General features: G+C 39.9%; 1 protein-coding gene and 1 pseudogene across 2 annotated transcripts; both read left to right on the forward strand.

Annotated features, from left to right (window-relative positions):
* The window catches only part of LOC140946023 (uncharacterized), a 54,571-nt pseudogene extending 45,212 nt beyond the window's left edge, over positions 1-9,359 (forward strand).
* A 1,303-nt stretch (positions 9,360-10,662) lies between these two features.
* Positions 10,663-13,940, forward strand: LOC140935698 (S-phase kinase-associated protein 2-like). 2 transcript variants are annotated; one of them, XM_073385281.1, is made up of 3 exons: positions 10,663-11,242; positions 12,069-12,127; positions 12,929-13,940. In XM_073385281.1, exons 1-3 carry the CDS (start codon positions 10,792-10,794, stop codon positions 12,998-13,000), a joined length of 582 nt encoding a protein of 193 aa, XP_073241382.1. In that variant the 5' UTR covers positions 10,663-10,791; the 3' UTR covers positions 13,001-13,940. The 2 variants fall into 2 exon arrangements, with proteins under 2 accessions (XP_073241382.1, XP_073241375.1); XM_073385274.1 differs by lacking the exon at positions 12,069-12,127 and having other exon boundaries at positions 12,929-13,939.
* The last annotated feature ends 862 nt before the right edge of the window (positions 13,941-14,802 follow it).

Raw genomic sequence — 14,802 nt, forward strand, 5'->3', positions numbered from 1 at the left:
GAAAATGCTGCCTTTGTTTTGTCATCTGCAAAAGGATAAGGAGAAAAAACAGTTTGCTCTGTATGGCCGCAGCCTTTGTTCACATGAAAACTGTGGGACTTTTTTTTTTATTGTTCATCACATTTACCTTACTACAGGAAAAAGCGTTTAAACTGAATTAATGGTTGAATTAGTACAGTGCAAAAGAAATAAAGCAGTACAACAACGTAATTTAATTAATATAAAGTTAACTTAAATTTTGTCTTTTTGTTATGAAAACTGTGGGACGTTAAAGAACCCACACATAAAAGTGCATTAGAATCTGAAAAGCAAACTTGTTGCGAGGAGCGAAACGAAAGGCAACGCTAGAATGAAAAGAGGGTAAATCCCGTAACAGCCGCGTAGATAACGTTGTCTCTCCCCAGTCTTTGCCCGTCCTTTTTTCACCGTAGTTTTTCTATTCGATCGTTGCAACTCAACTGAGAGCCTGAGACTGGTGTTTATAACTGTTCCTAGGCGTTAGTAAGGCAAAAGCGGGACACGGTCAAGAAGGGAACTGAACTGGTTGAATACAAAGAACAACTGGCCACAAAGATTGACGAGCAGGAGGAGAAGATCAAGATGATTGAGAAAGAGGTAACAATATTCAGTATTCAATACGTGTTACATCGTGATAATTATATTTTCGTTTCACTAATATGATTACAGTTAACGTAAAATCAAGCTTTCAGTACTTGAGGTTTTAGCATTGATTAAACATTGCGCCGTTTATTCCAGGTAGTCCGTACATTCTTGTTTAGTTACTTTTATTAAAATGTCTGGTTTACTGCTTTGTGTCTGCGACCTTTCATGCAAAGGTCACAGAGGCTTTGATTAACGCTTCACCAATAAATCACTTCAAAACTTCTTAATATCTCCGATGTTATTAGAAATACAGTTTTTAGAGTATGAAAAAAATCTCCTTCAAATCTACATTTATCCATTTAATTCTTTCTTTTCCATGTCAGTCTACTTCGGACTTCGACTTCCTGTTTGTTGGAATTTCTGTCTAGCTTGTCACGCAACGCGAAGCTCCAATTTTGTCACGCACCACTAAAGAAGCTTTAGTTAATTCGCCATCAGTTTAATTGCGCTAAAGTCAAGTCTAATCTTTTTTACCAGTTATTTGGTTTTCTCTACAGAATCTCATGACAGGTGAATTACACGCTCTTGGACTGCGATGTCGAGGAGAGAGACATGAGCTAGTGATAGCGAGGCAAAAAGAGGCTCTGGCGGAACTTAGAGGCCGAACAAAAACACTGGAGCAATTTAAACCACCACGTAAGTCTTGAAAGTAAATCTGTCTTACATGATAGACTGACGTCTTTGATCGCAGGGCCTAAACAAGAGCTTTGACGAAATCCACATGGATAAAAAATGTACATAGCTTTTTCTAAAACTTAAGCGCAATCACATTACATTCATTCTCCAGTCTGTTTCAAGTGACAAAAGAGCAGAAGATTTGGAGTGAAAATTATGCGAAAGACGTCCCTTATTTTCTTTTGTTGGCACGTGAAATGGGAGATGTCTACACGCAAACTATGTCTCCACTTTTCGGGAAAAAAAACTCTTGGGTAATAAGCTAGATTGCTACACAGCGGTTTTTTGTGTCGTCACGCAACGCTCCTGTGTAGCAGACTAGTAATAAGCTTGGTTGCGTACAAACCTTGACAGTAGCCTGATCAAGGCCACCGCCCTCTTTCCCAGATCGCGCGCCGTCTTATTTTCGCTTGGCTTGTGTTTATTTGACGAGGTCCCTACATACTGAGAGTCTGGCACAGTCTACCTTGACGGTGGTTGAACCATGAATGTCGCGAAAAAATTTTGAAAAAGAAGTGATACGCAGCTGGGGCTAACCAGGCAATGATCTCCACCTTAAGTCCGTTTTACACAGGCAATTTAAAATCGGGCCTAAACTTGAAACTTTTATCGTGCCTTTGGCTTGCGTTTCAAGCGTTTACTACAGCTATGTTCCATTTCGAAAAAAGGGTCGAGGAGTTCCTATCTCTAATCTCCCCAATTTTCCTCTGTCATGAAATTAACGATGGCGGCCGCAGCAATACGATCATAAACAAGCAGCTTTTACCCACTCTAAAAATTCGTCTGCATCGCAATTTAGACAACGGTTGGCTTTATATACTAATAAGTCATTTCCGTGTTCCACAGATGAAACCTCACTTTTAAAATGAGGCCAAATTGCAAAACCTTTTTCGTGAAAATGACTTTCATTTGCGTTAAAAGTCATTTTCAAAGATAGGTAACTTGAAAATGGTCCACCTTGTGGCACGAAATTTTTGCGGGTTCTAATTTTGCGATTTTTTTCAGCGATCCTCAAAGATAAGTTCCCGCAAATAAAAATTACCGCAAAATTTTTTTCCGCAAAAATTTACTCCAGATTAAATATTCTCTAACTTAAATTCGCTAAGAAATCGTGTCTGTTCAATTACAACTTATCTCTTTCGTTCAGAAACAAAGCGGTTTACAATGAAATATTGACGCACACCGTAGTTATATTGTTTGAAAATATGCATTTCTATTGCACGTACTCAATAACAACGAAAATATTGTCAATGCTGGGTATTGGGTACTTTCTGAAAATCGCAAAAACTAATTCCCAGCAAGAAAAACCAGTCTGTCCTAATCGGAAGAATTAGTTCCCGCAAAACACAAAAAATCACCAATCCGCAAAAATATACTCCTGCAAAAATTTCGTGCTACATGGTATCTATTGCTGGCCCGTAACCTAGGCTTCGCCAGGGACACGTTACGTGTAATAGACGTATTTCTAGTCGATAAGATGGTTTTTTTTTTGTTACGTTAGTTCCAAATCATGAACAAGCTTTACAGCAGATTGTGGCTCTCAAAAAGGAAGTCAGTGAACTAAGGGCAAAGCTGGCCTCCCAAGAAGAGGACTACCACAAAAGCGAAGGCGAAATGCATGCTGAGGTAACAGACGTAACAGTGTGATGCTCTTCTAATTCATGGAGTTCTGCTCTTGCGTTTCCTCTTGACTTCATATTAAAAAGCGACGTCCTTTTGGCGCGTCACGTATTCTGTTAGGAAGGATTGCGTGACAAAGGGTCCCGTGGTCATAGCGGACTACGCGTAGTCCCTGGTTATTTTCTTAGGAATAGTAAAGCAACCGAATTACTCAAGCACGCGAAAATCACGACCAGAGTGTCACCTTCTTCGCGGGTGACGATTTTCACACTTAATGTGCAAGAACCAAGTAACCACCTTGACTGACAGTTCTACTTCTATTCTACCTGTGACAACAGGTAAACCAAGCTCACAATAAGAGCTCGTAAGCAACACTACCTCACATAGCTAATTAATAATGGTATTAAATACGACTGAGTGGAGTCCAATTCGATCGTTAATCATACGAGTGATAAACCCGATTTGTTTAATCACGAGTATGATTACAGACCGAATTGGACGACACGAAGTTCTGTTACCAATTAACCATGACTGTAACAAATTTAATCAAAGCACGAGAAATTCCGAGAGTTTTTTGCTAGCAGGGACAAAAAAAGCTATTTAAGCGCGCGCGTGATGGCGCGTACTGTCCAATTACTTAGGCATGACGCGTACTGTCCTATTAGTGCTGAAATCGGTACAATTGATAGCCAATCAGATTTGAGGATCGGCGGGGCTAAATGCAGGGTGCATTCGCAGGCCAGAAAACTGCCCGTGAGAGAAAAACTAAATGTGGTCTCCTTCATTCTCGCATCCGATCTACCCTCACTTGAAACACAGAGAGTTTTGAAAGGTTTGTGAAAGAACTTTGTCGGCAAAAAACAACTAACTTTGTTGGCTTTTTTACTTGTGTCCAGAAATTCGCCATGGATATGGATGAGCGTGATACAAAGAGACAAACACATAGCTGTTACATGGACGAACACACCAGATACAAGGTGCTGAATGATAAGTATACTATATAATATACAGTAAATATTGTTTCACTGTCCATGCACTCGTTAGTTGTGGCAAAGTTCCCTTTCGTAAACGGTTGCTGCCATTTTTAAGACACTTGTTAGAACAGTTTTCACCCGTGATTGAGAGTGTTTCTATTAACAAGAAGGTCAATCGTGACCCAGGGTCGAACCCGGACCTTTCGTATCCTAATCCTTCTCCCTTACCACTATACTACAACACCGATTCGCCAAAATTTGGAAAAATTTAAGTACATAAACTAGTAAACTGTCTTTCTTAAAACTGATACATCAATAATAGGTGACCCTAGCCTTTTCTACGACTATTCAAAAACGCAATGTATAGGTTTAACCAGGGCTAAAAGCGAAGCTCTCGTTAATATACTTTTTGCCCCATTGTAATTTTATTATTGTATATTTGTTATTAGTAAAATCCAACTAGTGGTCTATTATCAGTGCTGTGTTCTGATTGGTTGAACTACTACTAGGCTTTATGTTATAGCCCACTAGTAGGGAAAAGCGCCGGCTTTGAAAACCAAAACAATGGCGGCTGAATCGCGTTTTGCTAGCTAAAGTTGTTTTGTCTCGATATTTTTGACCAGCTAGTTGGATTTTACTAAAACAATTATCCCTCTCGCCCTCATGGCCTCTGAGTCAATAGCCCATTCGGCCTTCAGCCTCATGGGCTATTGACTCAGAGGCCATGAGGGCGAGAGGGATAATTGTTAATTATTGTATATTACGACAGAATAGCCCCGTATAGAGGAGTCGTAATGAAGTGTATATTATGTTATGTTTTGAGTCACTTAAACAAACAAATACAATCATGTAATGCTAAACGGTGACGGCAACGATAACGGCAAAAAATATCAATTGTTCTTATTAGCAAAAAAAAGCTTTGCAAGTGCAGCACGCTTTTTTGTACATTTTGCACGACGACAACGTGAAACGTCCCAGTTACACATCTTGTATAGGAAATGTCGTATGTGCTCACCAAAATTGTTGTTGGTTGTGTCCTTGTTCGCTTTTTTTTCACTGCCGCTCATTTTCACCTCGCTGGCCGCTAGAATTTCTCATTTTCTCATCGCCAATTTCCATGTTTTTCTTCCAACGAAATTCGTCTCTTTTGTTTTGTATCTAACGCTTTACCTCTTTCCCTGTTATTCACGCCAGTAAAGACAAAAAAATGTAGTCAGACTCGATTTTGTTGTTGTTTTTTCTCTCTAAGAAGTCCGGGTGGCCATGCGATGACCCGCCAAAAAACCTAGTGTTGCATTTGGGTTGCTATACCTGTTGATTGAATTATTTCACATTGGTATACCTGTGGTGCGGACGGAACACGTACGGTCACGTTATTTCCAAATATTCTCGTATGCATAGATAACCAAATTTTCTTACTCATAGTGCTCGGCTGCGCGCTAGACTTTTCACAGTCCCCTATTTTCCCGTAAGATCGTCGAGATCGAGCGCTTTGCGTTACGAGCGGCCATCTTGAATGAGTGTCAAAACTACTTAAGGAGCGGGGGGTGGTTTGGGGGGAAGCGAGAAAAATAGGGGGACTGTAATAACATCACTGCAGCTCGTGTCCACGGAGCGCGTTGTACCAGCAACGCAGGCGTTTGATTGTTCATTAAACGATGGATGTTAATTTGCGTTGACAACGGGTTTTGTTTAAGTTGCCGACACTGACAAGTCGTTGACAAGTCCTCGTTTCTTTTAAACGTACGCTTTCATAACACATAAGGCGCATCTTGCGCAAACACACGAAAGATTTTTGGTATTTTGAGGATGAATCGCGTAAACCAACATGCTTCTGAAGCAGCCCGGCCAGTGATGTTATTACAGTCCCCCTATTTTTCTTGCCTCCTCCCAAACCAGCCCCCGCCCCCTTAGTAGTTTTGACACTCATGAAAGATGGCAGCCCGTAACGCAAAGCTCTCGATCTCGACGATCTTACGAGAAAATAGGTGACTGTGAACAGGCTACTGCGCCCACTCTCCTTTACTTCTGGCCTTATTGTAACTTAATTAATCCAGGGAATATATTACATGTACCTTACCAATGGTAGCGTCGACCGTTAAAAATGGCAACGACCGTAACGAAGGGGAAATATGCGTCGTCGTGATCCATTACTTTTAGTGAATGATTATGGAGATGAGTCAGATGCCAAGACAAGGCATCTATAATTCTTATTCTGCCTCAGCCTTCGGCTCAATTAATAACACTTTCCTCGACCTTGATTATTCCGAATATCACAGGAACCTCATCCAATAGTTGTTTATAATTGTGTATGTAATTTCCGTTACAGGAGGAAGTTAAAAAGAAAAAGGCAGCAGAGAAACTTAAGAGGAAAAATTACGAAATAGAGTCACTCAAAAAAGTAAGAAATGTGGGAGAGTTTTTCATGTATTTACGGTATGATGTGGTCGTCCTGGATTGGTAATATTTTATTCTGCAATCTATAACTGAATTCAATTAGCTTCACTTAATTTCAGACTACATAACAGAAGAAGATCGGCAACAACAGTGTTGAGACATTTTTCTCAAATGGTGTAACTTCGGAGAACAAAACAATCCACACTTTCCTCTGTCTCCTCTATTCAAAGTTGGGGTGTTTTATACTTTCTACATTGTTTCAACATTGTACCGAGGGGGTGGCAAAAAGTCAGACAGGCCCTTTAGGACAAAGTGTCTCAATTAATTTTGTCGCCAATTGTAGATAGAGAGTTAAGTTATATAGAATAAATGGTAAAAGTAGAATTCTATTCTCTATTTTCCAATTGCCCGTAATACACTCTGTTTGCCCCCCCAAATTCTGCATAAACCATTGTTTTTAAATGCTCCTGGGAGTATTGCATTTTCCCAAGAGCATTTTAAGACAATAAGTTATGCAAAATTGGGGGGCAAACAGAGTGTATTATGGGCAATTGGAAAATAGTCAATAAAAGCTTTTGAGAATGTGTGTAGTGGCTACAGTGGCATATCGTGTAGAGATGATGACCACACTGAAAACAAGAAAGATCTGTTTCAGCCCCAAAGTGCCGATTCAGCCCCGCAGGTCACTGTCTGATCCAGCCCCTCCTGAAGTCATTTAACGCAGTTCAAGCGAAAACAGCCCAATCTAAAGGCTCTTGCAGCCTACGCTGGGGCTCATTTCGGCCATTGGGTCCAAATCAACCCTAGGTAGCTGGACTGTATTGGCCCTGATTTATGGGAGCTAAATTAGACTCAAAAATAGGACTGTATTTTACTTACCAAAACGGCCCCATTTTTAGGGCTAAAACAGATCTTTCTGATTTACAGTGCACCTACTTTATAACTGAAATCCTCTCCTGCTGAAATGCAGAGGGTAATTTGGTTGAAGCCTTGTTTTTCGTACATTTCAGCATTTTCCCCTTAAAAATCTTAACGAAACTTCATTCGGTCTAAAACTGCTGAATTGAAATTTATGGACGGTGCTAAATTGGTCGCCTGTGTACAGCCCCCCCGCCTCCTCCCTCCTCTTTTCCTGAGGGAAGGCGGGTCTGTACACAGGCTACTCAATGTGCTGCTCTGTCGTTGGTTAAGGCACGGCGTTTCTAAGATCTGTGCGCTCCGTCGAAACTGTGGTTGCGTTGTCTGTGCTAAACTAAATCTGCCTACTTTTTTACGTGTAAACTCTTTTCTTCCCCTCTTTCGTTTATTCTCAATTCACCCCATTTTCCCTAAAAATTCAATCTCAATGCCCCTATAAATGACTACGCGTGATGTGAACGTGTAGAAGCTAACGTGTCTGAGGTTGTATTTTGTTAATTTATAGGAACTTTTATCCGCTGACCGAGAACTGAATGAAACTGCAGTCAAGTTGCAACTTCTTGAGTCCAGCAGAGTAAGTGCATGGAACTCTGTTCTGTACATGTATTAACCTTCCTTAGCGGACATTGTTTTGGCTCAAAACATAATAGTTTTCACAAAATTGAACTTTGTTATCTCTGACAACACATTTACTTGTAGGCGTGTTTTAGTTGCTATCATTCGTAAGTCTACCATTTTGTGATTAAAGGGTCGAGTAAAACGATTTCTTTGCAGACTGTAAGGTGTTTGGGATGGCAGAGTTTGTTGTTGTTTAGTAACATTGGTCAGATTGTGCGTAAAAATTAGCAGGCGGTGAGCACAACCTCTTTTTGTCTTCTTTTTGGAGGCTGTGCCTGATAGCGTCAAGCCTCTGAAGTCGCCGAAGCCCGAACTTCTGGACCAGTTTAACTTGTTCTCTATCGTCAAACTGGTTTTTCGACTGCGAGCATCTGTTTATTGATAAACCGCTGCGCCCGTTGTAACAAGCGCAGACGTGGGTTGGAAACTGTGTCTTAGCAACAAGCAGCACATGCTCATGCTTATCCGATTAATGCAGTCTTTCCAAAGGATGGAAAATTAGAAATTCGTGACAAACGTATTCGTTTTTATTGTTTCAGAATAATCTAACGTCTCGTAGTGGTCATAGTGAAGACAGCACTTTACTAGATTATGATGAGTGAATGAGTTACTGCATCTCCGCTACACGGGACTGACGAGTATGAGCCCACGATACCTTAAAGGTTGTTCACGCCCTCCGCTCAGTATGATCAATGTTCATACACGTGATCTGCGCGTGCCAAACAAGCATCCGAAGTGATATTAGGCGTATCTACAATATTCTGAGCGGGAAGTTTGCCTCACATCGTGGGAAAAAATTTCACTGCTCTTAATACTTGAACATAGTGTTAATAAAATGAAAAACATCAGAATATGCAATCATAGGACAAAAGGACGATCCAGTTGTCTTCAATGGCAAGCTTGCTTGACTGAAGAGTGAAATAGAGTGTGATGAAGATTCCGCAGTGTCAGTATGTTAAGCCGAACCCCTTTAGATTAACTTGTGTAAATACCAACGAATTTATTTTAAAAATAAGCAAATAATCGAGACTGATAACAAAGGTGATGCACAGCGAAGTTTTTAGCAGATACTATCAGTTTGACCAATCAAGTATAATAACGCACAGTTTCTCGTTCCCCTTTTTTTTAAACGGCGGTTGTTCACAAAAACAAATCAAATTTGTTTTTTTAATTCAATATTTGTCTTTTTTCGTTTAAAGCCTCCTCATAAAGAATTGTTTTGTTATCAGCCAGTTTTGCCTTAGTTTCTATTTAATACCTGGTTATGGACTCTACATGTACGTACCTTTTTCCGTAGTGGAGAAAAATAAATTGATATATGAGATCTAAAGAGGATCCCCCTTTAATTTATAACCCTCTGGCAAGTCCTCCGTCCCCAAAAAATTCTATCATAGCAGATTTTATGAATTGACGTCTTCGTTTTATGGCTGTAAGATGTAATTTATTACGGCCACGTTTTTTGCATCCTGTGGATGTTGGACATAAAATGGTTTTCATTTCCAAGGTGTTGGAATAGAAAATGACTTGTTGTCCAATACTTAGGGTGTGTTCGATTGGGAAATCTGGATTTAGATTTTAAAATCCGGATTTCGGATTTGTAATAGAACGCGAAATCCAAAAACGGATTTCAACGATGAGAAATCCTTTTTCGGATTTCCCAATCGAACGGTAAGGAGTAAATCCATGAAATCCGGATTTGGATTTCTAAATTGAAATCAACCCTGAGGACGGATTTCTCGAAGGTGAAATCCGAAAACGGATTTCGCGTTCGATTGCAAAATCCAAAATCCGGATTTCAGAATCTAAATCCGGGTTTCCCAATAGAAGGCAACCTTATATTTGGTCGGCAGGCTCCAAGAAAACTTTCTCTTTGTCGCAGAGGCTCAGTAAAGCGTTTTGAATAATCATATTCGATGTGTAAAGTGAGTTCAGGCTCGTTACCTACAACCATCTCTCCAGGGAAAAGAGGCTCTTCGAAAAGGAGAGTAATGTTACTTTATCACTGAATTTTTTTAAACTTTTGATTGTGCAGCAGGTGAAAATACGATTAATGTATAAGGTACACTGATGTCTAGAGGTGTTATGCATGTGAAAGAAACATAATTTACAGAATAGGAAATAAATTGGATTGAAGGGGATCGGTTCTCTTGACAGTTTTGTGGATACGTTATCAGTACTACACCACATCATCTGCTCATGTTGCGGACTGTGCATTTTATGGAGGCTTTGCCACTCTGCCATTGGTCAAGCCAGTTATTTGGTTTTTGCGCTTCGTTGTCAACTGACGTTCCCGTTCAATTGCTAAATCAGCCTGTGACGCCTTCCCTTTCGGTAAAGTTATGCGCGCGCATTCTCGTCAACGTCACTATGGCAACGAATGTAACACCCTGAAATGTGTAGGGCAAATTGCAAAAACGGTTTTTACGCGGTGTCATAAGGAAATTTTCTTTCCTGAATTCCTCAGCCCACTTATTCGGATTCTTTTTGTTTCCTTTACATTGGCCTCTTTTCCCTTCAGTAGAAATTCTTAGATGAAGATCGCCGTTTGGTAGTGAACCTCTTCGTAAAGTAAATCAGAATTTGATTAGTTCCTGGGTCTCATTATTCCGCACGGCCTACGTGTTTCCGGTCACGTTGTACGAGCGAATTTCTGTGTTCCCCCGCCGTTCGTCTCGGCTACGTCACCCAAGTGCATTGAAGGCTTGGGAAGGTATCCTGTGAATGGAACTGTTACTTCAGCGTTGCCATTAAAGTTTACCTTTCTGGAGACGTTTGTGTGCGCGCACACGTTATACACGTCACAAACAGGAACAGAATTTCTAACAAAATTCTTTTACTACTGGCTACAAGTTACTTAAGTTGAAATACAACTTCTATTGCTAATTTAATGATTATCTCTCCATAGTTATCTCTACGAGTGATAACTATGGATTCCTTACCAGATGACATTTGGTTGGAGGTGTTTTCTTTTCTTTCACAGGAAGATCTTCTCAGAGCTGCTCTTGTTTGTCGGACCTGGAAAAGACTGTCACGTGACAGCTCTCTCTGGTCATACCTTGATCTCCAACCGTACGCCAGATCGCTCAGAGAGGATATTATACTGAGGCTTTTGAATACCATGTTTGCACCCCTCGGTAGACAACTCAGCCTCAGTAAGAATTTGGTGACCACGGAGATTTTAAAAACCATATTTGAAACCTGCCATCGACTGCAAAGTTTAAGTCTGAACAACAGCAGATTCCATTCCATCGGGCCTTGGCTTGAAAGGACAGTGGATCAGGTGGAAACCTTAATATTTCTGGATTTAAGAAACGCAAGTGGATTCGCTGCTGGAATTGAGGATATCTTGCAAAAAGCATACAACTTGAAATATCTAGGTAAGTAAATCGGTGTCTTTGTTTAGCGCAGATAACAAGGAGAAGATGTGTTGATCGCTCGTTACTAGTGAAACTTTTCATTGGTATTTCCCAAACTAAGAAGCTTTACTGATCTAACAATTCATCGATTTTCTTCAGATCTGGTGTCCCTTGAGTTGTCGCATTGACAGGGTCATTTTACGAGCATTTAATAAACAATTATTGGATGATGTTTTTATGTTAAAACTTATAGATACCTTAACTTTAGACTTGCTCACATGTCGAGCACGCAGTTTTTCTCGAGCGCGATCCCAAGCTAGAAATTCTTTATGAAACCGGAAACGAGAAGCGACGGACTTTGAGAAATTCTACCGTAACTATTACCGATAACCTCACAAAAAAACGAATTTCTTGATTGTTTTATTGTACATAGTTTTTAGAATAACGCACGGAACACAGTTCATTATTTCTCATAAAAAAAGGATAGAAAGTGTAGAAATTCAGCTTGGAAATCATGCATTCCACGCACAACCCACAGATTCACATAAATTTAAGATAATGCAGAAAGTGTAGTACGATGTAGCATAATCGCAATCGTCAATCACCTCATAAAGATGGAAAGTAATTCTGAGTTCCACGCACATGAAGATGAATGTCAGCAAATATCGATAGGCCTACTTTTTCCTGGTTGGTCAAACCGTGTGACATTTTTCGATCAATTAAAGAAAGCACACAAATCGTCAAATTGATTGAACAGTTAGGGCGGGTGTCATGAGTCGGCCCTAGCCAGCCAGACCACTCCACCCGTAGAGAGAATTTCTCTACTAATCAGCACTATCCCATCAAGTTCTTCCCCAGGGTCTTCCCGCCCCTCCTATTTTCTATGGAAAAAGCCCTGGGAATGAGGTAAGCATGGCTTAAACTCCTTAATTAGGCTGAGTTATAGGCGTCTACAGTTATTTCGAAAAAGGTTGTCGGAAAAAGTGCACGCGACAATCCCGAAAGGTATTGTGGGTGGTTTTGAGATCACTGTTCTTCATAGAAATTTTGAATCGGGATGGCACGAGAGGCGATAGACTATGTTTCCGAGTGCTAAAGCGAAGCAGCAAAAGTAGGTTGGACAGCTACAATGTCAGAAACAGTGTATGGGTCATATCCCATATTACCTTTCTGGAATACCGCGTGTACTTTTTTCCGAGAGCCTTTCTCGAAATAGCTGTATACAGAAAAGGGAAAGGCGCGCAAGAACTTATGTACTTTATTGGTACTTGATGTCGCGGGTCTTTCATTTCGCGTTTTTCTCGCTTGTTAAGAAACTGCGAAATTAAAGACACCCGAATTTAAATCCTCGCGAAATTTAATACCGGTGTCGAAAATTCACTGAGAAAAATGAAAATAACAATGTTAATGTGACAACCAATGTATCGATAAGTAAAAAAATCTGGTTTTAGTTTTTTTCACTTCCTTTTTGTATCTTCGATTGTGACAACGTTTTAACTCTTAAAGACTAATTTTTAAATAGGTGTTTTGCTTTTTCTAGTGTTAAAAGGATATTTTAAATTATGCACTTTGCTTTTTCCAATTTATTTCGAAATTTAATAAAGTTCAGAGTCATTTCGAAAAATAAAATGAAGTTGAGTAATTTAAAAACAGGTTTATTGCTCGAACTGAAAATTGCTCCATCTTCTTTTTATTTTCGTTCTGCAGGTCTTCACTGTTGTATCAGTCCTCGACTGTTTAGAAGCATTTTCAGCAGAAAACACCAGCTCCGTTTCTTAGACTGTACACAATGTGACTGGGTCACTGATGATAGTATCCAGCTTGTTGCTGAGAACTGCCCCTTTATGGAATCTTTAACTCTCGCAAAGTGTCGCAACATCCAAGGGAAATCATTATCAAGTCTATTGAGCAACTGCCCAAAGCTAAAGACTCTCATCTTAGAAGGGACCCATATAAAAGACGAATACCTAGGAACAGCCGACTGGGAAAACACCAATATCATTGAGTTAAACGTGCTAAGCTGTTATCGACTGTCATTTTCCGGCCTTTCAGCGGTATTACCAAAACTAAAGCGCCTGCGCTACTTAAAGTGCGCGCTGACCGATGAAATTCTTCGTCTCATAATGGACGGCTTTCCGTTGTTAGAGGTTTTCTTTCTTCATCGACGCTATCCAGTTACCGTTCAAAGCGTCAGTGATTTGCTCTTTCACTGTCCGAGTGTTACCTGCTTAGATATTTCATCTATTCCATTAGCGTTTGTTTATTTTGAGACCTTTTTACCCCGTATGCCCCGGCTTCAACAGTTAAGCTTTGCAGGTAACGAACTCTTAGGTACAGAGAACATTAAACGTTCGCTTGCAAGAAATTGCATTGACTTACAAGTGATATGTGTTAATTATTTTCACTCGACAAACAACTTCGAAATCGAGCGCTCCTTTGTATTTTTGCTTCAAAGATGCCGTAAGCTCAAGGAAGTTATTTTAAACGGTTTGTTCGTGAACAATTTAGTTGTGTCTATACGGAGCTTAGGGTATTATGTGTGCGATAGAGACGACATATTGGTAGCAGAAAATAAACACTTTTTTCTTGCTGGACCTCAAAACAGTCTTGATAATGTCAAGTTATAGGATTATACAATACTGTTACTTAACAAATAGATTGAGATTGCCATAGGTAGGGCTTTTTCACCAGTATATGAAAGAACAATAAAATAAGATAACAAAACACTCCTGATTCCGCTGAATTTTAGTTGTGAAGTAAAATGTTCCCATTTATAGTAAAAGAAAGGATATAGTCGTCACATTTACATATTTGCTTTTTAACTCTGCGAGCTTTCGCATTTTTATACAAACTTCACGTTTCGTTTGCCAGTCATGATTTCTTAAAAGTGATCTAAGGTGACAGTTACAGGTTATGACGAGACTATTAATTTTATACAAAATGATGCAAGGGGTCTGGAAATTAGATTAAGAATTCCAAATTCTTAACAGTAATGAATTCAAAAGGAAGCAGCTAATAAAACATCAGCTTTTCACTGCTGATGTTGACATCAGGAGCTGGCTTAAGATCTTGCGTAAACGATGTTTCATTTTATCTTGCAATAGTCCGGGAGCTAGGGACGTTTTGCTCAACCCAGAGGACAGAAAAGGTTTGACGAGGGAATTTGATAGATTAAAGCACCCTCTTGTTGGCTAAGTAGTTCGTGGTCCTAAAAAACTCGCCAACATTTGACAAATTAAAAGAGTTGGAATAGCAGCGATGAACAGCGCGAATTCCGCACTTTTTGGATGACATTTTCGCTGCCGTTTCTGTCGTCTTTGCTTACAGTGAAAATAAGTTTATCATGAAAGCGAGGCTGAAAGTTGAAACCAAACAAATTATCAGAAACGCACTCCACAAGAAAACCAACATGCTTATATTTCTCCTTCTGAGACGTCTCCAAGATATACTTTAAACAAAACCACCGCCGTTTTAGTAATAGTGAGCGATATGATAAATACCGTCCTCTTGTAGAGATGTGTCACAGTATCTTTGTTCAACGGGTGATACAATCTTGAAGGTTTTTTATCTAGTATGCTGAG

Source organism: Porites lutea, chromosome 1 (assembly GCF_958299795.1).
Source record: "Porites lutea chromosome 1, jaPorLute2.1, whole genome shotgun sequence".
Taxonomy (NCBI): domain Eukaryota; kingdom Metazoa; phylum Cnidaria; class Anthozoa; order Scleractinia; family Poritidae; genus Porites; species Porites lutea.

Coding starts and splice junctions, on each gene's coding strand:
- LOC140935698 (XM_073385274.1), top strand. CDS start 10,792: ATGGATTCCTTACCAGATGACATTTGGTTGGAGGTGTTTTCTTTTCTT. Junction 11,243..12,928: donor ATACAACTTGAAATATCTAG/GTAAGTAAATCG, acceptor TTCGTTCTGCAG/GTCTTCACTGTTGTATCAGT.